The 25,797-nt window shown below is 41.7% G+C and overlaps 2 protein-coding genes across 7 annotated transcripts in view; one reads left to right on the top strand and one right to left on the bottom strand.

Moving 5' to 3' along the window:
• Positions 1-18,036, top strand: part of slc4a7 (solute carrier family 4 member 7) — a 41,451-nt gene extending 23,415 nt beyond the window's left edge. For 3 of the 4 annotated variants that reach the window (XM_086192717.1, XM_086192720.1, XM_086192718.1), the window contains 19 exons: positions 2,101-2,216; positions 2,902-3,059; positions 3,748-3,835; positions 4,035-4,181; positions 4,661-4,767; positions 7,188-7,362; positions 8,240-8,373; positions 8,492-8,737; positions 9,400-9,505; positions 9,763-9,924; positions 10,422-10,535; positions 10,764-10,925; positions 11,800-12,051; positions 12,171-12,239; positions 12,458-12,631; positions 12,783-12,920; positions 13,235-13,335; positions 15,239-15,349; positions 15,902-18,036. In XM_086192717.1, the coding sequence (XP_086048843.1) occupies positions 2,101-2,216; positions 2,902-3,059; positions 3,748-3,835; positions 4,035-4,181; positions 4,661-4,767; positions 7,188-7,362; positions 8,240-8,373; positions 8,492-8,737; positions 9,400-9,505; positions 9,763-9,924; positions 10,422-10,535; positions 10,764-10,925; positions 11,800-12,051; positions 12,171-12,239; positions 12,458-12,631; positions 12,783-12,920; positions 13,235-13,335; positions 15,239-15,349; positions 15,902-15,983 (2,642 nt within the window). In that variant the 3' untranslated portion in view covers positions 15,984-18,036. The remainder of the gene's footprint in view (positions 1-2,100; positions 2,217-2,901; positions 3,060-3,747; positions 3,836-4,034; positions 4,182-4,660; positions 4,768-7,187; positions 7,363-8,239; positions 8,374-8,491; positions 8,738-9,399; positions 9,506-9,762; positions 9,925-10,421; positions 10,536-10,763; positions 10,926-11,799; positions 12,052-12,170; positions 12,240-12,457; positions 12,632-12,782; positions 12,921-13,234; positions 13,336-15,238; positions 15,350-15,901) is intronic. The other variant, XM_086192719.1, reaches the window with a different exon arrangement.
• A 1,995-nt stretch (positions 18,037-20,031) lies between these two features.
• LOC147240716 (homocysteine-responsive endoplasmic reticulum-resident ubiquitin-like domain member 2 protein) lies at positions 20,032-25,391 on the bottom strand. 3 transcript variants are annotated; one of them, XM_086194094.1, is made up of 9 exons: positions 25,267-25,391; positions 24,622-24,860; positions 23,570-23,647; positions 23,238-23,351; positions 22,994-23,127; positions 22,557-22,670; positions 22,202-22,483; positions 21,771-21,885; positions 20,032-21,423 (listed from the first exon to the last, which is right to left on the bottom strand). In XM_086194094.1, the coding sequence occupies exons 2-9, from the start codon at positions 24,766-24,768 to the stop codon at positions 21,256-21,258; spliced, it is 1,152 nt and encodes a 383-aa protein (XP_086050220.1). In that variant the 5' UTR covers positions 24,769-24,860; positions 25,267-25,391; the 3' UTR covers positions 20,032-21,255. The 3 variants fall into 3 exon arrangements, with proteins under 3 accessions (XP_086050220.1, XP_086050219.1, XP_086050221.1); XM_086194093.1 differs by having other exon boundaries at positions 24,622-24,886; positions 25,267-25,388; XM_086194095.1 differs by having other exon boundaries at positions 24,622-24,854; positions 25,267-25,355.
• Positions 25,392-25,797: the final 406 nt, after the last annotated feature.

Below are 25,797 nucleotides of genomic sequence, written 5' to 3'. Positions count from 1 at the left end.
GATAATGGGAAAAATTCTGATCTCAATTAATTTGGTCAGTACAGGGAACTAACTGCTTCACTGGTTACAACTTTGAATTTTCAAGTCTATACACAATAAAACAAATAATGAAAAAATCCATAGATATCAGAGTACCTCCAAAGTCATTCCTGTTGTAATACAGCATAGGAACTAATAGTTATGGAAAGACTCAGTAATCCAGCTCTAGCTTTGTCTCTCTTAGATATTTTATTGTATTCTTTTCTATACAAGTGTGTGGCGATGCCACAGTTTCAAGGCCAGTATGGGTGAGCATTCCAGGGCTTAGCCTCCTTGAATGAAGAGTGTTGGTGGATGCAACCTTAGCTAATCCCTCCCTTATTCCAAGAGGCTTTGTTGGGTATGTGAGGAATCAAGCTCCTGTTCGCCAGTCACAGCTACCCAGCATTCACCGAGGTTACTTCAGGTTACAGTTCAAGGGTATGAATCACATACCTGCAGAAATGCTCATTTAGATTTGGGATTTATTCTTGATGGCAGTATGGCGTATTTCTGAAGACGGTTTTAATGAATTTTAATGACAGGAAAAAAGTTAATGTGTGGCATTAAAGAAGAAGATGGTAAAAGAAGTGTTACTGCAGAATTGAAAAGAATAGTATTCATATGCTATTCTTTCAGTCAGATACATCCCTCCATCATTGCATCACCCCACTCTCATGTCAACTTGAAGTGCTAGCGTTTCTGTATCTGGAATGGCTCAAATGACATTAGAAATGTTGAAGTCCGCACAGATGCACAGAAATAATGTAGCTTCAACATGTGAAGTTACATCAGGCTGTAGAAGGTGATCTGTTTGGCATGTCAAACTGACTCACTCTCTCTTGCTCAAAGCTTACATTAATTCTAGCTAACAGGACAGGTCTTAAGCACCAAACTAATGAGCTTTATAGATGGGAAGCAATCAGCAAGAGCGCTTGTGAAATAGACATCTTCCCTGTGCAGAGCCATTAGTCTTGCAGTGCTCAACTCATTATTACATCTCGCAAGTAGTGGTTGTTGTCAAAGTAGTCCTTCCGTTTGCAGCCAAACTTGTCAGAAATTCCAAGCACTTACGTGCTTGTTCCCATTTTGTAATACTATTTTTTTTATCAGCCTCAAAACTTGTCTGTTTATCTTAAGTTTTTAATCTTTGTAGAAGGCACTCCTTTCTGTGGGCCTGTTAATCCCAGGTACTTCTGATTTTAATTTTAATGGTAGGAATTTAAGATTTTAACTTCAAATACTACTCAAATATGTATAAAAAGAAAAAGTAATCCAAGTAAGTGTACACTGGTCTAATGTGCACATTAAGCATTGTTTTCAGTACTAAATCACATAGTAAGATAGGATATCAGTGAAAATGTGGTGTAAGTTAATGTATGTCCATGCACTATATACTTTACCAGCAGTGCATTTATAGATTTGTAGGTTACAATATCTTAAATGAAGAGCTAAAAGTTTGGTGAGAGGTAAAAGCAAATGCTCAGCAGTTTTGACAAACTTTTCTCTTGCCACGTGTATTATTACGCATTGTACTGGATCAATACTCAGCTAATATCCAAAATCCAGGTATCGTTATTATGTAAGAGGTCAGATTATTGCATCCCCACATTCAAGGTGATGTTTTTCATGGAATTTTTCTGATATCACCAACAATGATATGTGACTGCATATGCTTGATATAGTGGTTAATCACCAAAACCGAATGCAGTAATCCCAGAAAAACGGGGCACTTACATCACAAACTTCTGTGGGTTACAGTATGAATTCATGATTGTGTGTCGGATTTGTTTGCTAAGCTCTCACCTCCAAAGGAATTAGAACACCTGTGAAACTGCCTCCCATTTTTTGACCCAATGCTATAAAGTATTCTATCAGAGAAAAATGGCAAAAACTTGTTTTTTTGCTCAGAATTTAAAGGGATCGAAATAAAAGTGAAAGATGAGACATTGAGTTACAGTCGCAAATAGCATTTCATGATAAACCTCAGTTATTCGCGAGCAGTCTTTACCTCCTGAGTACTCATACAGTGTCCATTGCCACTTTGTGTCTCCTCCCTCCCTCCACCTTTCCCTCCACTAGGACCTGTGGCCTTTCAGAACTCTGTCCCAAACAATCTGGATGGTAGCAAGACATTGGAGAGGAGGCCCTCCAAACCAGGGGTCAGTAGAGAAAGCAGCAGTGTGGACTTCAGCAAGGTAACCTAACCATAGTTCTGAGCACAGAGACAGTCCATCATGGTGGGATGCCCATGAGTTCATGAAATGATTTTTCCCTCAATGTCTGGACCTTCAAAGACATTGTGTTGAGCATTTCCTCTCTGAGTGGCATTATCACACACCCATTAGACTTTTCATTGGGGCTGTAATGGATTAAGAATTGACCATCAATTGTTACATTTTGGAAATTTCCTGCCTTGCGTTGCCTCATCTTACATTTTAGTCCTCCTCCATTAGTTACAGTGGCAGGCTGCCATTAGTAGCTAACATTGTAAAACCGTCCATTATGACGGCCAAAAATAAGGTGAAGGGTTTATGAGGCAGAGTACACAAAAGAGGGATGAAGGCACTCTCAATTCTACACAAAGATGAAGAAAGAAATACAATGTACCAGTTTGTATTTATTATTGCATAACAGATATTAATTCAGCACTATGTTAAGAAGTGAATCGCGGCAATGAACAGTCTCTGCTCAGGACTACATTATTGCAAAGTTGTAGCTTTTAACCAGTTTGTTTTCAAAGCACACTTGTCTTCATCTATTGCCACTTCTGTGTCCTTGTAATCTATTACTTCCTCATCTTACTCTACCCTTTCCTCTGTATATTATTATTCTTCATGAGTGTTTCTGAATCCTCAGTCCCATTGGTTCCATTGGTTTCAGGTGGATATGAATTTTATGAAGAAAATTCCTCCAGGGGCTGAGGCATCCAATGTGCTGGTTGGGGAAGTGGACTTCTTGGAGAAGCCCATAATTGCCTTTGTACGACTGTCCCCTGCAGTCCTTATCACTGGTCTCACTGAGGTGCCAGTGCCTACAAGGTACACTGATTACTGCGAGCTAAATAATGTTCTGAAAATGACTTAAATCTCCTAAAACTCATAAGTTTCAAAAGCAGTTGCTTATACTAGCTGTTATTTTGTTCTGAAAATATGATATATTAATGCAGGAATGCTCACATCATATTTAAGTAATTTGGGGATCATCTATGATTGAAAACAACCAAATATTTCCAAAACTGTGTGTAAATTTTCAATATCTGTGTACTAGTAGAAATTATAATAATGAATGTTTGTAGTTATGGATGTATTCCTATAAAGTTGTGATTAGGATCCGTATTAAAGTTCAGAAATCAGTGTGTGTTTTGGGGAAATGGAGGCTAATTTTCCTTATTGTTGTAACTCAACAAATAAAAACCCTGGACTCCTGCATAGTGTGACAAAAGTCTGGTCAAAACATGATAAGGAAACAGGAAATAGGATACGTATTGCTGTTGATGGATTTCCTGTTATTAAGAAATGGGGAAATGAACAAAACAGCAGGGATGGCTGTTAGCATGCAAACTTCAATTTATACAATGTAGGTCAAAGAAAATTTTGAAAGTGTTTTTGACATCTATTAGTAGAAACAAAACCTCTCCAGGGTTATTGTTAAGTGTGATATGTCTGTGATTAGTTCTGTGATTAAAGTTATTCCGTCCATTTTTGTGTCTTGACCTCTTTTCCAAAGGTTTCTCTTCCTGCTATTGGGTCCTCATGGCAAGGGGCCACAGTACCATGAGATTGGCAGATCCATGGCCACTCTGATGACAGATGAGGTAAAAGAAGGAAATGTGGAAATAATAGAAACACAGTTTCGTTATTAAGGCTGTTTCTTTGTAGTTTGGATTTTTTGGACATGAAATGCTACAAAATGAATACTTCTATTAAACATGAAGTGAAATTAGCCTTGTTGGGACAAAATTATTATAAAGGTTTTTGAACTTCTCAATAATAAAAATGTTATACATTATCTAGATTTTCCATGATGTGGCATATAAGGCCAAAGACCGAACAGATCTCCTCTCGGGTATCGATGAGTTCCTTGATCAAGTGACTGTCCTGCCACCTGGAGAATGGGATCCCACGATCCGTATCGACCCCCCAAAAAATGTCCCATCTCAGGTGAGTGCTTCATCTTTCATCAGCTTGGTTAAGAGTGCTCATAAGACATTACATACGGATGAGTGCTTTTTAAAAATATAATCCATATTATGTTTTACAGCTATGAGAAAACTACTCAGCTTTGCTACTTAGTATTCACTGTCTTGACCTCATTAAGAGTATATTGCATCCAAAACAGTGAACTGCAAAAATCAAGGCAATATTGACAGTGTCTGAGGATCAAAAACATCGACAAGTGTTTCATCTGCGGTCTAGATTGTTGTCTTTCTCTGCCTTTGTTGCCGAGTGTTACAATGTGAGATATTGTAAATCTTTGCTCTGTGTGCAGTACTTTTATTTTTCCTATTTTGATAGATATTTTTATGGGTATACCATTCTATACTCTGTATTGATATAAAGACAACGTGAGTGCCTTGTTTTGATCTTATGCAGCATGTCACTGTGCTATATATTAAATGTAAATGTGCTTTGACCCACAGCTGAAGAGGAAGCGCCCGTCTCAGCCTAATGGCACTGCACTTCCAGCTGGAGAGTTGGAAAAGGAAGAGGACCATCATGCTGGACCTGAGCTGCAGAGGACTGGCAGGTAAGTTTCGCATCGTTTTGAGGCACGGCAGTAAATTACAATTACTACAATTATATATTCAAATGAACCTTATTTACCATTACCAGCATTAACTCTTTCTAATATCAATTATGTTTGCAAAGAAGTATTGCACAATTAAACCATGTCTTTGACCACATGAGAGCAAATCAGTAAACAATTTATTATTAGTAGGGCTTTAATATGTTATGTCGATTGGGGCGTTAGGCAGCTGAAGTACCTCTAGAGAGCTGCAGGAGAAAGAACCACGTTATTCAGTGTTATTATTATCTGTGTATAAAATAGGCATCTTACACTACTTGCATGACGTAATGAATAGATTCTGTATGTGTTTTCAGTCGTGTTAAGCATAAGAAAACAATCAGGTTTGTTCGGTGAAAACTGATGAGATGGAAAATATGATCTCAACTGTGCTTTGTGTTGTCGATGAACCAGTAGCTCATGCTGATTCTCTAGAGGCTTTACAGTGGAGATGTGTTTATTTAAAACGTCAGATAGGTACGCAAACCCTGCACACTGTATTATTTACAAATTCATACTCCTATTCACTGCTTCTATAAAAGACTCGTGCTATGAGGGAGAGACTAGGGGACAGAAGAGAGTTAGGGAGAGAGGCGAGGAGCTAATGTAAAGAACAAAAATGAAGAGACAGTGGGGCATGTGGAGGCAGGAAAAGGAAAGAAGATCTCACAGGTCAGCAGTTGGACGGATAGAAAGGAAAAATTAAAAAAAACCAAAAAACAACAGTATTCAAGTTGAGAAATTGATTTAAAAATAGACATATGTAGTTGCCCACAGCTGCCAAGGGTATCTGCTGAATGTAGCATGCATGTCTTCCCATTGTTTTATTTGTGTTTTTTTTTAACCACCCCTCCTTGCTCACCAGTCAAAGTCCAACATGTCATAGCCCACAAAATCTGTCATGGCATGTCAGAAATATATAGAAACTTGGAACATCAGTAATCCAATATTGCCGTGGAGACATGCAAAGATTGATAGCATTCTCTGAAATTGCTTTTGAGCAACTGCGTGGAAATGAGTGGCAGTAGTTGCAGGGGCGCAAACATAGTTTCTTCATAGTATGTTGTAGTGGGTGCAGATAAAGCTATAAAAACAATCTCATTATACTGCAGTTTTGTCACTGTGGCCAACAGTGCCTTTGTGCATGTGTGTGTGTGTAATTTGTTCACAAATGCTGCTTCACTGAACACAGGACAATGTGAAGCCTAACCAAACAAAATGAAAAATCAAGCAAAGCAGCAGCTCATCCAATAATGCAGAACAAAGCAAAAGGGACTACAAGTGTGTTACAGTAAAAGTTATAATAACCATAAGAGTATAGTTATTAATCAGTAGTTTCTGTAGTATTCAAACACAGTATATAGAAGTAAATAAGACAATACAAATAATGAATGCTTAAAATATGTAATAGCACATCCAGTAAGACTGACGAACAATGTAATGCAATTAATTGAATTAAAGTAAAATGCTGAGTCCCGGCTCCAGCACAGGATCTTTCTGTGTGGAGTCTCCATGTTCTCCCTGTTCCTGTGTGGGTTCTCTCTGGTACTCCAGCTTCCTCCCACAGTCCAAAGACATTAAGAGGGGACGAGGCTGATTGATACTCTAAATTGACCGTAGGTGTGACTGTGAGTGTTAATGGTTGTCTGTCTGTATGTGTTGGACTGGCGAACCCTGTCTCTCTCCCGAAGGCTGCTGGGATAGGCCCCGCCACCCTTAACAGGATAAGCGGTAGAAAATGGATGGATGGTTATCGTAAAAAAAAAAAAAAAAAAAAAACTAAAACAAAACAAAAAAATACAGGAGTGTGTGTGTGGTGAAGTAATAATCACAGCTATGAAAAGAACAAGAGGAAGATTCAGTTAAATGAGGACTTCATGATGGCTATAATGTTAATATTAAGCAGGCAGCAGAGTCATTCAGATCTCCCATGATGAATTTGATTTACCTATAGACATATAGATGTTTGGACAGCTTCTACTTTTTACCTGTTTTAAAAGTTTTGCAGTCTTTCAAAATATATCAACGACATTTCTGTTGATGGATGGTAGCTTCCCAGTCACTGTGACACTTAATTATTTGCCTGGTTCCCTCTTGCCTTTCTGTTCATTAACTATTTTTTTTATTAATTATAGTGTATCATGTCACTGTCTGGCTGTCGTTTTGCACAAAGCTACTAACAAATGAAGACATCAAACATGTTGCTGTAGCTAATTATCTTGCTTATTGATTAATCTGCCTTTTTTTCTTTCACAGTTAATCTTGGGATCTGTAAACTGCCAGAAAACAGTGAAAAATCCCCATTAATCTTATTACATTGCTTGATTTATCGCCTAACGATTCAACCAATTGTTCCATCTCCCACTTCTGTCTTTTTCCAGGATATTCGGAGGTCTGATATTGGACATCAAGCGGAAAGCACCATTTTACTGGAGTGACATCAGAGACTCTCTCAGCCTGCAGTGTCTAGCCTCCATCCTCTTCCTCTATTGCGCCTGTATGTCCCCTGTCATTACATTTGGAGGTCTGCTTGGAGAGGCAACCAAAGACAACATAGTGAGTCTGACTCTTAAAGCTTTTCATGATCTCAGTGGGAATTGAACCCCAATCCCCATCTAGTCTTAAGTGCAGTGTTTCAAATTAACATAACTACTTTGCACATGTCGGTACACAAATTATTTTATAATTCTCATTCAGGTACTTAAAAGGGATTTTCACATCATGACTGACTTTGAGTGAATCCCTTGGTTCTACCAAATCCTACTAAAAGCAAAGAAAGAATCTGAGTTTGCTCTACCCATCAACCACTGTCAACAATATCTGTTTATTTTAAACTCATTTAAACTCATTTATGTTTAATAACTTCATCATCATTAAGTACATTATGTAACTCTAATACACCTTATGAGCATGTCATTGGATTCTAAAGTAAGGTGCATGTCCTCCTACTACCCATCATGGCCAACAGCTCAAATGTCCAGTTGTACTGTGGAGTCATTCACTGTCTAACTAGGATGTGAAGATTATCCAGTCGCCTGCACTTTTCTGTTATCATACTGAAACGACTCTATACAGTGTCTGTCTTTTCATCGCTCCCTCTCTCTTTGTGTGCCTCTCTCCTATGAGACAGGGACTGTTGGCATAGGCTCAGTCTGTGTGCTGGTGTGTGTGATGCGTCCGCTGTCTAAACTCTGTAGGCAGAGCCTACACAGAGATATGACTTAGGACAAGTCAGCAGGATGGAAAAATCCGGGCAGTTTATCTTGCCCCAAAGATATCTCTTTAATTGAAACTCTGTGTTCTCGTCCGAGGTCTCTTCCTCACCTTCCTCTTTTCCCTCTCAGACTTTCCCTCTCTGTCCTCCTTTATGTGGTTTCAGTCCCCCGTCCTCCCTTTCTCATTCCTTCACTCCCTCCCTCTTCTCTCTCCACAGAGTGCCATTGAGTCTTTGTTTGGGGCGTCGCTGACTGGAGTGGCATACTCCCTCTTTGCAGGCCAGCCCCTAACTATTCTTGGTAGCACAGGACCTGTTTTAGTATTTGAAAAGATCCTTTTCAAGTTCTGCTGGTAAGTTTTATCGCATCCAGCATTTCTATTTCAATTCTAATTCTAATATAATTCTAAGAATTCTATTACCTATTCGAATATTCTCAGGCCACCTAATTTGATTCATCTCTTCCCCTAGTGACTATGACCTGTCCTACTTGTCGCTGCGGACCAGCATCGGTCTGTGGACGGCCTTCCTATGTATTGTCCTGGTGGCCACAGATGCTAGCTCCCTGGTCTGCTACATCACCCGCTTCACAGAAGAGGCTTTTGCTGCACTCATCTGCATTATCTTCATCTACGAGGCTCTAGAAAAGCTCTTCCACCTGGGAGAGCACTACCCTGTCAACAACCACAACGACCTGGACAACCTCACGCTGTATTCGTAAGTACTGATAATCTAAAATAAGTTTCATATGTGGATTTTGATGTGGATTTCTTTTACCAAAACAATGATTAAAATCCAGCAAAGAGCTCAGATTTGGTTACAGAACCCAAAAAAATGATACATTTCCAGCTTTAGGTTTTGAGGTGCACAAGAGTTTTTTCCGTTTGAGTACCGAAACTGAAATTTATTATAGGGCTACAGGCCAAAAGCAGGAAACGGTAGTGTTAGAATGTAACATGAAGCTAGGATTCCAAGTTGCCTTTATGAAATATTATTTAAGCTTTTACATAGTTGACAACAACTTAGCAGTAGATGTTATTATTTTCATACTAGTGATGTAAGTCCCTCAGAGCTAAAAAAAAAAAAAAAAAAGCAGTTTTTTTTTAAATATTATATTGCTTCGCTCAGCATGAGAGGTCAATGCTAGAAGGTTATCGTAATAGTTGTGTGTTATACACATAAATAGCATCATTTGAAGAGCAAATTACTATTGTTGGGAAAAGCTATAATTTTTGTGGCTGGAGGGGCTCTCTTGCAGAGAAGAAATAAAATCTAATCTAAAGCAGACTTGCTCCTGACTGTCATTTGAATTCACTTTATTGTTTCTCACCTGAATGGAAGGATACAGACTGCTGTGTGTGTGTTCTCTTGCCCTTTAGGTGTCAGTGCTCTCCACCAGCTAATGCTTCTGTCCAGCTCTTGCAGAAGTGGAACCAGACAGGATACACCCCAGACTCCATCCCCTGGAGCAACCTCAACGTTTCAGTGAGGCCGACACACACTGACCTCCAGTGTTAGAGGCAGTAATTACAACCACGCTGTCATCTGAGGGATATGGAAAGCAAACACTTACCATCAGCCAGTGGCCTACTTTTTACTGTCACATTCACTCACTGATTCATACAGATCTGCTACTACTGTGGCCACTAATACTACAGTGCCAAAGAACCTGCCACTACTCATATTCTGCAGCAGCTTATCAAAATAGGCCTCACAGTACAGTACTCCTGCTTTTCCTCTAGATGTGTAAAAAGCTACATGGGGAGTTTATGGGCACCGCCTGCAGTAGCCATGGGCCTTACATCCCAGATGTTCTCTTCTGGTCCATCATCCTCTTCTTCACCACCTTCTTCTTGTCCTCCTTCCTCAAGCAGTTCAAAACTGAGAGATACTTCCCAACCAAGGTGAGGTTTTTTCATTTCATATTTGATTTAGTCCACTGAGTCTGTCGTACCACCAATTAACCTTTCTTTTTTTGTTGTTTTAATCAAGATAAAAGGCAGTAGTCTTTTTTGGTGCAGTTTAAAAATGTTTTGAATATGTAAACATTCACTCCTACATGTGAATTTAGCTGCAGGCCCCTGACACTGAGTAAATGTTTACTTCAGTCATCAGTCTTTAATATGCAGAAGCAGCCTCCCATACTGCAAGAGAATCTCTTTAATCCTCCCACCACGAACATGTTAGTCACTCATGATGTGGGGTTCTGTGTAGGCAAGATGTGCTGGTACTGTCAAAACTGTTAAGCTTTTGCTTTCAACACAAATATATGTATTTCTTTGCTGGATCTGGACAGTAACCTACAATAAATGAATAGGTCCTAGTAAAAAAAAAATTTTTTTAAATTGTATATTCAGCTCAGCTAATTATAAAGGTGAATTAATATGTTTGTGTGTGGTAGGTGCGGTCCACTATCAGTGACTTTGCTGTGTTCATAACCATCATGATCATGGTGTTGGTGGACTATCTCATGGGGATTCCCTCTCCCAAGCTTAATGTTCCTGATCGTTTTGAGGTAGGCATCTTTTCCAGCTTTTTTCTGTGTGTAAGAATCTTCAAATCACATGTTGATCATATTTAGCTTTGTACAGAAACCATTTATCCATAGTATATATCAAGGGTTTCCAATGTAAATACTCCTTATAAGCTTTATATGTATCCGCTGTAGGTTTATAAATATCAAATTTTGTCAAACGACACTTGTATACACTTAATGTGACACATCCTTGCCTTTTCACTGCAGCCTACTTCAAAGAACCGAGGCTGGCTGATGGATCCTTTAGGAGAGAATCCCTGGTGGACACTCCTCGTGGCAGCACTCCCTGCCCTGCTCTGCACCATCCTCATTTTTATGGACCAGCAGATCACTGCCGTCATCATCAACCGCAAAGAGCACAAGTTGAAGGTCAAAACTCATCTGATCTTTGTTCTTAAAGTGGCAAACCTTGGAGTTGCTCTTTTCTTATACTTGTTTTGTTTTACACATAAGAGACTCACATTGCAGAATCTAAAACCCCTAGGAAAAATAATTCTTGGATCATATTGCAGTTATGCTTACAGTTTATTGGATTATAGCATTTGTAATAGATTTTGAATACATTTTGATAGAAAAGCATGCACACATAATCTGATTTATGCAGGTATTTTCAAGGGGGGGGGGGGGACTATTGTAAAGAGATTGATTTTGCTTGATTGTCGGCATGTAAACCAGCATTTGAATACGAGTGTCAGATTGCGCTATCAGTCAGTCATTAGCAAATTTTGCCCTGAACTGATGGCCTGCCATTCCGCCTGTGTAACAGGTGTCAAGACTTTATGATGTGATACAGAAATTCTTGAAACCAACTTGTTTCTGTCATCTTTCTGTCTTCTCAGCCCATTCTGTGTTTTAGTCTTCAGCTGCACCGCCTCCTGCTTGCTCTCCGTCTATCTGAACACTCACTTCTCCTCTCTAAGTCTCTGATGTTCTGGAGCTGACTCCTTCTCTCTGTCATCCTTAATTAAGGCTGAAGCTAACATTTTCTCTTGTCTGTTCCGCTGTGTTAATCTCATAGAAACACTTTGACTATCATCCCTTGCAGCTTGTTTCTGCAGCGTTTTTATTTCTTAGTGCTCCAGTACTGCAATTTTAAAAATAAATTCAACCCGAATTCATGTTTCAACTCATATTATGCTGCCAAACCTTGTTTTTTATTGTACAGTACAAATCCTCCTCTTTGATAAACCCATATTTTAGCTTCAGTGGCCTTCAGATTCACTCTAGTGTTTCTTGTCTGCAGAAAGGCTGTGGCTATCACCTGGACCTGCTGGTTGTGTCAGTAATGCTGGGAGTGTGTTCCATCATGGGCCTACCCTGGTTTGTCGCTGCAACAGTCCTCTCCATCTCACATGTTAACAGTCTGAAGGTGGAGTCTGGCTGCTCCGCTCCAGGAGAGCAACCCAAGTTTCTGGGTATCCGGGAGCAGCGTGTCACTGGGTTCATGATCTTTGCCCTGATGGGCTGTTCAGTTTTCATGACCTCAGTGCTCAAGGTGAGATGAGAGGGTGTGGGATAATCTGTAACTTGCTCTATGGTGCTTCCTTCCTGTAGTCTGCCCCCTTGTAATTAAAGTTAATCATTCTACTGCTGTGTCTCCTCTGCTCTTCACAGTTTATCCCAATGCCGGTGCTGTATGGCGTCTTCCTCTACATGGGAGCCTCCTCTCTTAAAGGAATTCAGGTGAGCTCTGCAGGTCTTGGAATATCCAACAGCAGTCATGAGCTGCTGCTTCTCTCCTAGTAGTTGCGAACAGTTGATCCTGATTTGGTGTCATGACAACCTTTGTTAATGAGTTTCTTTTTCTGGTTAATGGATGGAATTTCACCCTTGTCTATTCGGCTTTTTTCGTTTGCATATTAATCTCCCTCATTGAATCTTTTGTCTCATTCTCCCTGCAGTTCTTTGACAGAATCAAGCTGTTCGGCATGCCGGCCAAGCACCAGCCCGATCTCATCTACCTGCGCTATGTGCCACTGTGGAAAGTCCACATCTTCACCCTGGTGCAGCTCACCTGTCTGGTGCTGCTCTGGGTCATCAAAGCCTCCGCTGCAGCAGTTGTGTTCCCCATGATGGTGATGACCTCACACACGCACAATAAATATCTTTACTTCGTCAATGTATTGCAGTGTAGCAGTCATACCATGTTAGACTCTCAGCTGTTACTGAAACACGTTTGTGATGTAACTGAGACAAATACCTTGTAAATGTGTTTCTTCCTCGCAGGTTCTGGCACTGGTCTTTGTCCGAAAGCTTCTAGACCTTTTCTTCACCAAGAGAGAACTGAGCTGGCTGGATGACTTGATGCCTGAAAGCAAGAAGAAGAAAGAGGATGACAAGAAAAAGAAAGCGCGTGAAAAGCTGGTACTTTTCTTTTTTTGCTCATTTGTTTTTTTGTGAGGAAGTTTGTAGGTGTATTAGAGAATTTTACTGTAGCCTTATTTCAACAGTCTTGACAGTTAAAATCTTTCCGTTAGATTATTAAAAAAACAAAAGCAGTAAAATTTAAAAAGTAATAAAAGCTGATGCTCAAAGTAACTTGGCACTGGCTCAGACATACATCATGAGGCACAGTTAGAGAAAACATGTTCAAGCCATAATTGCAAATAAAGATGACAGATTTTAAAAGCCTTATTTGGCAGGTGTCTGATTTTGGCTTCCTCTTCTGTTTCTTTCAGGAAGAAGAGTCCAGACTGCAGGAAGAGGAGACGCTGGGGCTGCAGGTCGGCTATGAAGGTTCTAGTCAGCTCAACATCCCAACAAAATCTCTCTCAGGAAGGTGAGTGGTGCTCTCTCCAAAGCTAGGAAAGAATCATGTATTCTCCTGTTAATTATTCTCTATCACCAAAAAGCTCATATTTTCATGGTTGTAATGCATTATTCATTTCATAAAATGATAACTCGTAGGAGGTATCTACATAAATGTCTTGACAAAATGTTTATTTGCTCCCTAATTTAAACTTTTTACAGCTGAAATCATAAAGAGGTCAGAACTAGTGATGCACGGATCAAATCCAAACCCACCATCCACAGCCGCCACCCACCCCAGCAAAGGATTCCCTCCATTTCTAACCCACACGGACATTTCGCTCTGGCTCTCTATCGTCTTTTTAAATGATGCTGAGCTGCACATGAGAGTCTAGCTGGCGTGAGAGGTTCTCAGCACAAATACACAGTGAAAATGATCTGTAAAATAGTCATCAAAGCAGCATAGATAGATGGATAAAAAAACAAACTTTTTAAGAGCATCATGTAAAAGAAGGTTTTGCTGTTTCTTTGAGCAAGAGTAGATAGACTGTTCTCTGGTTCTCTGGTCTCCTATTTTGGCACTTTATAATGAAATAAGAAGAATCATTCTATCATTGGTGGGTACATCAAAGGAAAGGCTGTTTAGAAAGATGCGGTAGCAGGGTATGGGAGTGGACCCGAAAGGCGTACAAGTCGCCCCACCCCAGGTACAGTTCAGCAGTCCAATCATAATGTGACAAAAAAATGAAGCTGCTTAAGAAAACGTTGCCCGTTCATTATGGATCTTTACACCATCTGTGATGCATTAGAATGATAATTCATCTGCCCAAGCCAGATTGACATTGCTATCCGTGCATCATTAGTCAGAGTTGCAGCGGTTTGAAGAGTCACTAGTGGTGTTCTTAGAGCTGTAAACACCTTTTCAGATGAACCATGCTGGCATATTCAGCTTGTAAAAGTAACACTGACCCTTGAAGGCAGCTCTTTGTTATTATTTATGTCCATCTTGAACAGATCGTACAGAATAGGAGTAGTGACCCACAGCACCCCAATGGAAGAAGAGGTAGCAGGGCTGTGTGTCTGATGGAGAGACTCTGACCCACATGGCTGCCCTCTAACCCCTCTCACTGATACTCAGACAGTTAGTGCATGGCCACATCTGTCAGAAAGAGACCCACCGGGTTTATAACCCACAATGCTTTGTGTTTGTTTTAATTATTTTCTGTTTGTTTAGTCTTGAGGGCAACGCCTCGTTTCCATGTAGCTCTGTATACATACGCAAGTCATCTGGATGTTCAGTCACTTTTCTCTGATGTGTCTGTTAAACTCCTCCTTCTGTTAGCTTTTCTGTGTTTTCTCTTCCTCTTTTTCAGTCCTGAGTATGTGTCAAGTACAGTGTGTTGAACCTTGTGCTAACAGGCTAGTAGCTAACTGGCAATTTCCTTCAAATCCATTGCTTCTGTTGATTCGCGAGTATGTTTGTATGATTGAGAAAATATATAGTTTAACATATTGTGAATCTGAATAGCATTCTGTTACATAGCAGGTTATGTTTCTGTCAGTAAAGAAATGCAGTTGCTGGTATATAACAGCAGGGGGCGTATTTGGTACATGATACAAATTTATTGGCACTAGACAAAACTATGTGGAAACAAGGCGTAAAGTGTTTGTAATGAAAAATCTGTCTTGTTGACTTAACTAACCAATAATACATACACATTGGCCCTAACCTCCAACATGTTCATACGTGTAAACATGGAGCACACCTTACATATGTGCGTCCTTTTGTGCTGTCTGTGTGTTCCTGTCTAATTTAACCGCATGTTTGTGTCCTGCACTCCTGCTGATTTAACGTCTCCATGCCTGTCTTCTGTTTGTGTGTGTGTGTGTGTGTTCATGTTTGTGTGTATGTTTTTTTGCATTTTGGCGTGTAGTTCTGACCCCTTGGTTGTAAATATCTCTGATGAAATGACCAAAAGCGCGGCGTGGAAAGCAGTGAACCCAAATGCAGACTCGGGTGCCCAACCCGTGACACATAGAGGAAGGTAGATATGCCATTAACCAAGAGTTCCTGCTCCCACCTACCCTTCATGTTATAAACAGCTTGGATTTATAACAGAGGACACCTGTAGACTGTAGTACCACTGGCAGGTGATTGGAAAACTAGTGAAGCTAATTGCTGCCTGAAAGAAAGATGTAATACTGAAGATGAGTGTTAAAGTATCAACTCATGACAGGTTTAATTCTGATGAAGAGGTAAAGGTTTCTTGTTGTGGAGCTGTTTATTGTACCTTGTTGGCAGGAGTTCTACATTCTTATAAAGTAATTATTCACACCGGTTGGACTCCGTCAAGGAAATGTTAACGTAAGCTGACCTTTCTGCAGAATTCTAAATTAAAAGCTGCAAATTTTAACTCCGTCTCCACATCAGTGTTCTTCAACCGAGCAGGTGCTCTGAGAGCTTTACCTATTCACACACTCCACCTTCACCTGACAAAATCTCCCAGTTGCCTCTTTGTTCTCACATTCGACACCTCTGCTTTAGAGCTCATCGCCTCTCCTTCGTCTCTCTCTCTCTCTCTCTCTCTGTACAACAGCCCAGAGAAGGTGGCCTGCGTTAGAGTGGACATCAGCCCAGACACACCAGGAGGGAGTTCCACTGCGGAGACCTTCTTGTGATAAAGGGGTGCCATCTTCCTTCTCTCTTACCCTCCTGACACCTCACCCCACACCACACTTCACCCGACTGAAGGGGCACCATCTTAGTGGGAGTGTAGAACCAGAGCCTGCACCGCTCCCCTCTTCAGGACTGAGTCTTGAAGTCCTGTGTGTGTGTGTGTGTGTGTGTGTGTGTGCGTGTGTGCGTGTGCGTGTGTGTGTGTGTGTGTGCATGATGTACCGTAGAACGCACATAACTGAGGAACGAGGAGATCCTACTGCCCACCGTCGCTCACTGTTTAGGAACGATCTGTTAGTTGTTGTCAGCCATGTTTTTTAAAGCACAGATGCCAAAGGAAGGGGCCTCACTGGTGGGGATCTTGGACTGTGTTACTTTGTTTTTAGAACCTTTAATCTTTTAAATCTGACCATTCTTCTTCTAGCTGGCACACACACCCTCTACTGCACTGTTTGTGTCCTCGTGTTCCGGATCAGACCGTGACCTCTCGTTCAAACACACCAGCTCCAAGCCATTCTGCTGATCTCAGTGCCAGCTGATTGTATCTCAAAATAAATGTCATTGTCACTGTACAGGATACAAACCAAAACGAAGGTATGTTACTACAGTTCCAATACATCATACTAGTACCGCTGAGGTCACGGTACTCAGAAGCCCACCCTGTATTATCGCTGCTCCAACTGAGTTTTCACTGTAACGTTCACTTCTCATATGTGCTGAATATTAGTGCATGTCTATCTACTGTGTTCTTTCATTTGTATCGTTCTAGAAACAGAGGCCATATGAAGTCTGTACTGTACAGGAAGCACTTTGCCAGTATAGTTTCTTATTAGAGTGTATTAATACAAATGTTACGTCTCCTACAGTATGTATAGAGCTGGTGTTCAAATGTCAGTTTACACAACTCAGGAATCTCGAAGGGTTTCTGACTGTGGCGGTCAATGTATTTGTCACAAGGCAGAATGTCACATGTCCTCCTGTCATCGCTGGTGTCACAGTTATTTGATTAAATGCTGTAAAAACATAACTTATAGGCTTAGTAAGGTGCAGGGTTAAAAACAAAAAGATTATCGGTGATAGTTGCACCTCTTTTTATACTGTCTGTATTATTGTTGTTGTTATAGTGTGTGGTGTACAGATAATTAGTGTTGCAAATCATTTTATGCAAAACATTTCTACAGTAAATGTATAAACTTATATTCTACAAAGTCGTTCTTATTTTGCTAAGTGCGGTTCTGTTTTAGCAATAAGTGTTCCATATGTTACGTATGGACCCAGGCAAAGACTCATACGTGCGTGTGTGTGTGTGCATGCGCGCGTGCTATCGTGCGTGTGCGTGTGTGTGTGTGTGTAGCTCTCGTGACAGTACGGACATTAGCTTACGTGCCTTGTCAAAGCTCTAAATGTGCAAGTCTTGTACTGATAGCGTCAGTGTTGAGGACACGTACTGGTACCCACATGGTGGCACACAAACGCCAAAGACACCATCCTCACTTGACAGGAGTGAGACGTTTATCTGCTTCCGTCTGTTGTATTGTTGCTCCACGTCTATGAAAGTACCACGTAACTCTGTTCATCTTCCATCTCTAAGTGCTGTTTCTGTGTGTATGTGTGTGTGTTTACTGATGTCACTGCTTTTGTATTTGCTCACAACATAAATGCCCAGTAATACTGAGGTACTTGTTTTCTGGATATTTAATGAATGTCAATTTGTTCGACTGTCAAAGACGAAGTCCATAAAAGTTCAATCTTAATTGGGAGTTTTCTTTGTTTCTCAAGTATGACTGTCATGTAACCGTTTATTTCCACTTCACGCGGAATCATCCCAAACATTTTCTCCAACAAGTACTTTCAGAATAGATTGTGATCGGAACTGAGCCCATTTTCTCATGAGTCTGAATACATCCTGTGTTTGTTCGTGGTTTTTCCTCCCATCTCTACATAAACATGGATTAGTACCGTGGGACATCAGTGAGGCATCCACAGCATCCTGGTGTTAGCTTGAATGATGACTTTCCTGTCATGGTGCAAAGCAATAAAAGTGAACTCTATGGTGACCGTCCTCTGCCTTCATCTCTCTGTGACCTTTACTGAACTTCCGAAATCCTGTTGGTCCTCAACTTGGATTCCATCTCTAAACCCCAAATGACGTAGATTTTAAATTCATGCCCCCTCCAATATAGACAGAAGATGAGTAGTGGCTGCTGTTCCTGTCTTTGATAGATCAGCTGAGAAGTCACATGACGCTGAAATACAGAAACCAAACCTTGAAAAAGTAATGACTAAGATAAATGAGATGAAAGTAGAAATATGGAGACAAGGAAGCCACAATTATGATACTTAGATTTTCTTTGTCTAGTAATTCTGTCAACAATATGACTGCCAGTGGAATACTGGATCTATTTTTATTGCTTTTATGTTTGTTTTTTTTCTTCTCCTACACTGCCATAATGGGGTCACATGATGTAAACAGATATGTCTGGCCATATTCCCTGATTTAAACGGATACAAAGCAGAAAAGGAAACAGACTTGATGCATGAAGATGGAGGTTCTGTTCCTTTGCGGTGCTTTTCACGCTACAGGCAGATGGCGGCAGTAGAAGTCTGGGAACAGGCTGCTACACTGCAGGAAGGCAGAATCAAATAGTTCTCCCTCTTAAAGTCATGTAATCTCACTTTCTTAAACCTTTGCAGTTGTTTGATATATTTTTCCCTCACTGTCCGGCAGTTTGGTCTGAACCTTTTGAACTCCTGTTAATTCTATCAAAGCCCTGCTGACCTGAGATCAGTTCTGATCGGCAGGATAAAGTCAATCTGAATGATCAGGGTGGTGCAACAAGTGGCTGCAGCCGTGACTCCAACACAGAATTTGGTGGCCTCTTGTGGACTACTTTTCCCCCGAAAGTCTGTTCTAGGGGGGCAGCATGGCTCAGAGGTAGAGTGGCCGTCTAGCAACTGAAGAGTAGCTGGTTCGATCCTCACTTCCGCCAGTGACCATGTCCAAGTGTCCTTGAGCAGGACATTGAGCCCATAATTGCTCCTGATGGCCCTGCACTGGTGACCTGTCCAGGGTGAACCCCGGCTCCCACCCACACACCACCTGTGACCCTGGTCTGTTCTTGTGAAGGAAAATACTGAGTCATTATTTCTACTGAGACCTTCGAAAAGAATGAGACCGGCTTAGTCAGCGGTCTGGTTGAACAATTCTTTATGACGAGGCCTTGGTCTTACAACACAGCCAAGCAATAAATAAGATGAATATCTTGGCTAGAACATCACTTCCTTATTTTTGTACTTTCGGTCACATGTTGGTGATGTGTCAGCACGGTTATGATAGGCTTGCGCAAGATTCCGGCTACTTCACTTCAAACATTTCCATTCGTCGTAATGTTTATTTTAACTAAGTTCTGTTGTAATGTTTCATGAGTCTGGTCATGTCAAACCTGCACAGACGGCCCTTTAAGGTCAGTGCTAGCTTCAGACGACACATCAACCCAGGCTAAAATAACGCTCTTCATGTTGATGCCATCTTTATTTTGAACAAAAATCGCTGATATATATATTAAGAGGTGCCACACTGGTGCAGTGGTCAGCACTGTGGCCTCACAGCAAGAAGGTTCCAGGTTCGAGCCCCGGCTCCAGCACAGGATCTTTCTGTGTGAGTCTCCATGTTCTCCCTGTTCCTGTGTGGGTTCTCTCTGGTACTCCAGCTTCCTCCCACAGTCCAAAGACATCAAGAGAGGACGAGGCTGATTGATACTCTAAATTGACAGTAGGAGTGACTGTGAGTGTGAATGGTTGTCTGTCTCTATGTGTTGGTCCTGAGATGGACTGGTGACCTGTCCAGGGTGAGCCCCGCCTCTCGCCTGAAGGCTGCTGGGATAGGCTCCACCCCCTCGCGACCCTTCACAGGATAAGCAATAGAAGATGGATGGATGGATAAATATTTAAGATTTTTTTTAAAAAGATGAAGGGACCTAACACCATTTGTAAGGAGCCCTTCTGCGATCATAGCGAATAACTCATCTTAAACCATATTTACATTATCATGAATGTAGATTTAATAAACATTAATATTATAAATGCACAATACATTGTATACATAACACCAGCAGTCATCTGTCCAACATGAGGCAGCTTTAAACGGCGGTCAGCCCGCTGCATCATGACCTTGACGCGCCTCTTTGATTTTCCATTAGCTGTCAAAGATCAGTTCTTTGAAGCGGTCCGATAGAACCAGCGGGGGTACATCAACCCTCTTGTTCAAGAGTCACACTCCAGAAGCCAACATCACACTGGGATACACACTTGACAGCACTACACGGCTTTGATCTCTCAGAGGATAATCAACTTTAAAATGCTCCGTGATTCTGGATTATTTGCTGCAGTGCAGCTTTTGGAACTCAAGCGGCCCTTTAAAGTGTCTTAATCCAACAACCACCATTTAAAAAAATTATTACAATTCAAACCAAACAATTTTGACATGTTGCAGCATCTTACAAAGAAACAGATTCAGGTTGTTAAAGACAGGTAGTGCTGTTATTATTGTGTCATGTCATAAATGTGCCTGCTGATTCTATTTCATACGTTACGGAAACAATTCAGACGCTACTCTCTATACAGGGGACCTCTATCAGACCCGGCATACAGCAGCAAACATTTTAACTGTTTACAAACAAAAACAGTCCATTTGAAGTCTTTCCATGTCAAATAAGTCACTCTTCCAGCGATACTTCACTTGACCTTTAACAGCTTTGAGTAGTTGGTCTCCATTAGCGTGAAGCTAAATATACGTGGCCGGCTCTTTCTGCCTTGTGGAGTCAGAAAGAAGTGATGCAGGAAGGAAAAAGTGTCTGCGTGAACTCAAGATTTCTGTTTGTGAGGTGGTGAAGTATCGCTTTAAGCTACGTCTTAGACGTGGAGTCAGGAAACAGAGCTGCGCGCTTCACCAAAATATCGGAAAGTGCAAATCGCATGAGCTGCAATTTTTTGTTGTGGGTCAAATGTGTCCCAACATACATCAGAAATGAAGCCTTGTGGTGCCTACAAATCGGAGTCCCCACGTGGAGGCGAGCATGCTAGTTTGATACAGACCTCAGCAGAAATCACATCCTTGTTAGAGTTTTTTTGTCATTAAAAATGAAATGCAAAAAAAAAAAGGACATTCCCACTAAAATCATATCAAAATAATTAATGTGGACTATTTTTTTTTTTTGCATATCGTGCAGTCTCGCCGGGATACACTGCACCGCAACAGTTTCCCTAAACGTCAACTCAGTTAGCGGCGTTTGGCGGACCCTCCGGGATGAGTGACATGAAAAAGGTTATAATAAAGGACCAGGTAGAAGACAGGAAGCCTGTGTTGGGGACGCTGTTGGGGTCCTCTGCTGCTTCCTCCCCACTCTCCCCATCATCGTCTGAGCCATCGTCCATCACTCGTTCCTGTCACGGATGAAGAGAGGAGCAGGAAGACAGGGTGTGTGAGACACGAGACTGAATTTGAGCAGTTTTGATAATATTTTTTACAACTTAAATCTGTTTGAGGCACTTTTCAACCTCACCTGTGCGTGACTGTACCATGTGATTCTTGTTTTGTTGCATTACTTTACTATAAAGGTCATTTTAAGCAGAGCTCTACTTTTTGTTGTCCTAAAAAGTCTGAAACTGGCACTTCAATTCCCATCAGTACTGGCCGACGTTATTAATAAAGCTCTCACTCTGTGTGTGTGTGTGTGTGTGCGTGCGCGTGCGTGCGTGTGTGCGTGTTGTGAGGGTTGGAAGGCAGCTACCGTTTCTTGCAAGTCGTGGTTCTGCAGCTCTCCCTCCACATCGTCCTGATTGGCTCGGTCTCCAGGGAGCTGCAGCTCGTTTTCTAAGTTAAATGGAAACCAGCCAGCCTGGTGCCTGCAAGACAGAAAAGCGGCTTTAGGTCAGTTGTCTCGACAGCGCAAGACCTTCAAAAGAACCTGGAGTCATTTCTAAAAGAGCAAAGGCATGATTGACAGCGAGAACCTGGACTGAGTAAACGGCTGGAATTTAAACTTTTTTTAGTGAAACCTAACTGTTTAATAGCTTTCACTCAGATCCCAGTAAGGTTTATAGTGGTGAAGTCTACTGAGGAAACCAGGAGTTTCATGTTTTATAGACTTCTAGATGCGACTGTGGTGTGAGACAAACCTCTCTCACTGAAACAGATCCGTAACTGAGCACAGTGACTCACAGGTAGAGCACCAGCATGGCCATCATCACCATGACGAAGCGGCTGAACGACGAGTAGAAGTAGACAATGCTGAGTAAGATGGCGGCGCGTGAAAATGTGTACACCCAGTCCAACCAGTCCCGGTTTAGCTCCTCCTCATTGAGGATCTCCCCTCCCTGGGCGTTCATCTGAACCTCTGGGTTTCTATCCGCCTGAGGTCGCGGGCTCAGGGGGTCGGGCTGGTTGGGCTGAGTCAGGGGTTGGTCTGGTCTGAGGTGCTGAGAGGAGGCGGCCAGGAACTGACTGGAGGGAAAGACAGACGGGACAGTAGCAGTTTTGCCCGGATACAGGAAGTGATTGATGGCGAGAGACTTACTAATGCATGTAGTACTGACGGGCATACAGTTGCTGCCACCACATGACCGTCATGGGGTTGTAATAGGGGGGCATGTTGGTGGGAGGGGTTGTCTGTGGAGGGTTCTGAGCCCAGCTGGAAAAAACAGTAACATTAGATGTACACACACAGATCGAGCCACTATGTGTATTTGGTAAATCAGCTGTGAGGGGAAAAGCACTAATATTAATATTTCATGTGATTATTAATTTATTTGTGCAGAAAAAAAACAAATGCCATTTTTGGCAATAACCCCCTAATCCTGAGGGTTTCTCTGAACTTGGGATACTTGACATAACAACAAATGCCCTTCACACCTAAAGACTGGCCTTCACACGACTGTTCACTAAATAATCAGTGCCTGACACCTCGCTGTGCGGGTCTGATACGTGAGAACACTCCCCTGCAGGTTCTGGTACCTGTGCATATACGGTGGATACATGTGGTGTTGAGGGAAGGTTCCTGCTCGCTGCCTGAGCCCATCAACGTTCTCATCTGCAGACGAGTGGCCATCTTGACCAGGAAGTGTGGGGCTATTAGAGTTTTGAGTGGCCTGTAAGAAGAAAAAGGAAAAGAGGTGTCAGGTAACTTTTGTTTAGCGGCTGATGAAACAAAAACGTGGTGATGATGAAATAATTAGCAAGCAGCGCTGGGCTGACGCACCGTGGTACCGGCCGTGTTCTCCTGAGGGTTGCTACCGTGGCTGCGGGGAGGCTTTGGGGACCTGGGAGGGGTTCGTGAAGGGCAGACCAGATGGAGCATATGATACTCATCCTGCTGTGGAAGACCACACAGCACATTAATGACGCACTAGACAATCAGACACTGCTGTTAGTCCACCCCACCGTCCTCATCGTCCCAAAGGCGAGATTGAGTTTGGAGGGTTTTCTCTCATTTATTGACTCAAGAGTTTTACAACAAAAAGGCCCATATAGCATAAAACAACTGCACAGATATGACTTAAACCCAACCCAACAACAAACAGACCAACTTACCTTTCTGAGCACATCTTTTAAGGTTAAGTGATCCAAAAGCAGCTTCCCAGAATACACCAGCCTCTGGTCTTTGGAGCTCTGAAATGAAAGTGTTATTAATGATGAGCACGGTCACAGGAGAGCACCAAATGCTGGAATGTGGATCGCTGGATCAAAACAAGCAGAGACTTTGTAAGTGAGAGAGCAAGTAATGAGGATGAGATCATAGTAACCTCAGTTGTATAAGTGGGTCTTAACTGCAGATTAAACCTGCAGCGTAACAAGGTCGGACTGTTTCACTGTGGAGCCTTTGGGAATTTAAATGTTAAATCCCTGCCAACGTGCAACTGAGCCCATCTCCGGTCTCATTGTTTCATAAGACGAGAGGAATGCCCTGTGCAGCACGCTGAGAGCACACTGCCCCGACTGACATTACCCTGCTGCAGGTTGTTTACAATGATTGCATCAGTCCTGAGCGGGGGGGGGGGGGGGGGGGGGGGGCAAAGTCAGATTAGCCTTCTTTTGACTGTGATATTAAAATTCACACACTCTCGGGATTTCTCTGCTACTATATGAAAATCCACTTTCACTACAGAGAACCCATCGATGTTTTAAATGTGGCTTTTTTTGGATGGGGGTGGGGGGTTATTCAACAATATTGTTGTAGATTATAGAAAAACATATTTTAAGGGAAAAAAAAAACAGCGATCATATAAAGTAATTAACACACACTCATACCTTTGATAAACACTTATTTTAAAGGGAAGTGTCAGTCTGACATTTAAACCACTGAATAACCCTGATCTAATCTCACACAACTCACTTCCTGGATTTAAACCGGTGACCCAGCTGCAGTGGATCACTTGGGGGTACTTGCTCACAGTGTATATTGAGTAACGAGCATTTCTGTTCTCTCCTTTGCCTCGGCATCATGCAGACAACAAAACAAGTGAAAAATAAACGTGCAGGATGTGACTCTTCCTAGCAAGCAATCAATCAATCAATCAATAAAATGTGGACAAACGGGTCCTCGGAGAGCGTTCTCACTGTGAGGGCTGCAGTGACACACTCACCGGTTTGCTGGGGTACACATCTGACAGGTGGGCTTTGAGTTTCTCTACAGTCCAGTTTTGATAACAGTTAATGGTCTGGTCATCATACTTCTGGTTGGGAGCCCTGATGACGAGGGTAACAGGACTGTCCACAACACCTTGATCCATGACTCAAAACCATTTGTCTTCAATAGTACACATAGATGATCAGGATCTCTGGTGGGTCTCTATCATCAGAGCTTTCCCAAGTTCATCTGCAACTGGAAGAAAGAACCTGTAATGCTGACTACGAGATAAGGACACAGGGGAAAGTGTTTTATTAATAAACAACAGTCAGCTGGGGTGCAGGGAGCTTCACGTTTTATGCAAGATCAATTACTGATGACACCGTGATACTACAACGTAACGGGCAGCTTATAAAAAGAGCAGTAATATAACGGTATTTGTGGTATCAAACCATGTTTGAGAGCAACTAGCGTTATGCCCTGTCTCTGTAACGTTATCTGGCTATCTAGAGCTAAGCTAGCATTAGCCTCTATAGCTTTTCTATTTGGTTTAACACTCACGAGTGTCATAAACTAGCTTATTTGGCGAGTTAAAGCAACATGACCGAGTATTATAAAGATATTTCTCTGGGTCGTGATAACGGTACTACACGCAATTTACCTTCCTTTTTTACTCCTCCCAGTGACCGATATTTGTAACTCCAGCCCTGCTTAGCCCAGGCTAAAAATCCTCTTCTTCGTCGTCGTATATTTTGGTCTTCTTCGTCTGTGTTTGGCAGACTGGACAGAGCGAAACACCAGCAATGCCCTCCAATGGTTAAACATAGAATTTAATTGCCATCCTTTTGCACTGAGTAGCCACGACGAGATGGAGCTAATTCGGTAATCAGGATTATAAATCGATGAGTTTTTGTGAAATCTGATTGAGACAAATATCATTTCTATATTTTGTCATCATATTTGCTTCAGACATATGCCTTAGGAAATATTTTCTTCACGTAAATGCTATATTTCCTTGAGATAACATCAATATTATTCATTTTATTTTATCTATATTTCTTTTAATTTATTAGTTTAGACTGCAAGCTTCTGTCAATCACATTTCAATAGATATGAAACCGAGATGAGCTCATTATCGCCACCTCCTGGAAAGACGTGGCAGTTGACGCACAGAACACCGGAGCTGGTGCTT

The sequence above is a fragment of the Aulostomus chinensis genome, chromosome 22, assembly GCF_037954235.1.
Source record: "Aulostomus chinensis isolate RoL2024-O1b breed Wild chromosome 22, RoL_Achi_v1.0, whole genome shotgun sequence".
In the NCBI taxonomy this organism is placed as follows: domain Eukaryota; kingdom Metazoa; phylum Chordata; class Actinopteri; order Syngnathiformes; family Aulostomidae; genus Aulostomus; species Aulostomus chinensis.
This window is presented reverse-complemented; position numbering and strand designations above follow the sequence as displayed.

Excerpts from the sequence above, each read along its gene's own strand:
- LOC147240716 (XM_086194094.1), bottom strand. The coding sequence starts at position 24,768 with ATGGATCAAGGTGTTGTGGACAGTCCTGTTACCCTCGTCATCAGGGCT. Across the intron at positions 23,128-23,237 it reads AGAACACGGCCGGTACCACG|GCCACTCAAAACTCTAATAG; the intron begins GTGCGTCAGCCC and ends TTCTTCTTACAG. Across the intron at positions 21,886-22,201 it reads GCCATGCTGGTGCTCTACCT|GCACCAGGCTGGCTGGTTTC; the intron begins GTGAGTCACTGT and ends TCTGTCTTGCAG.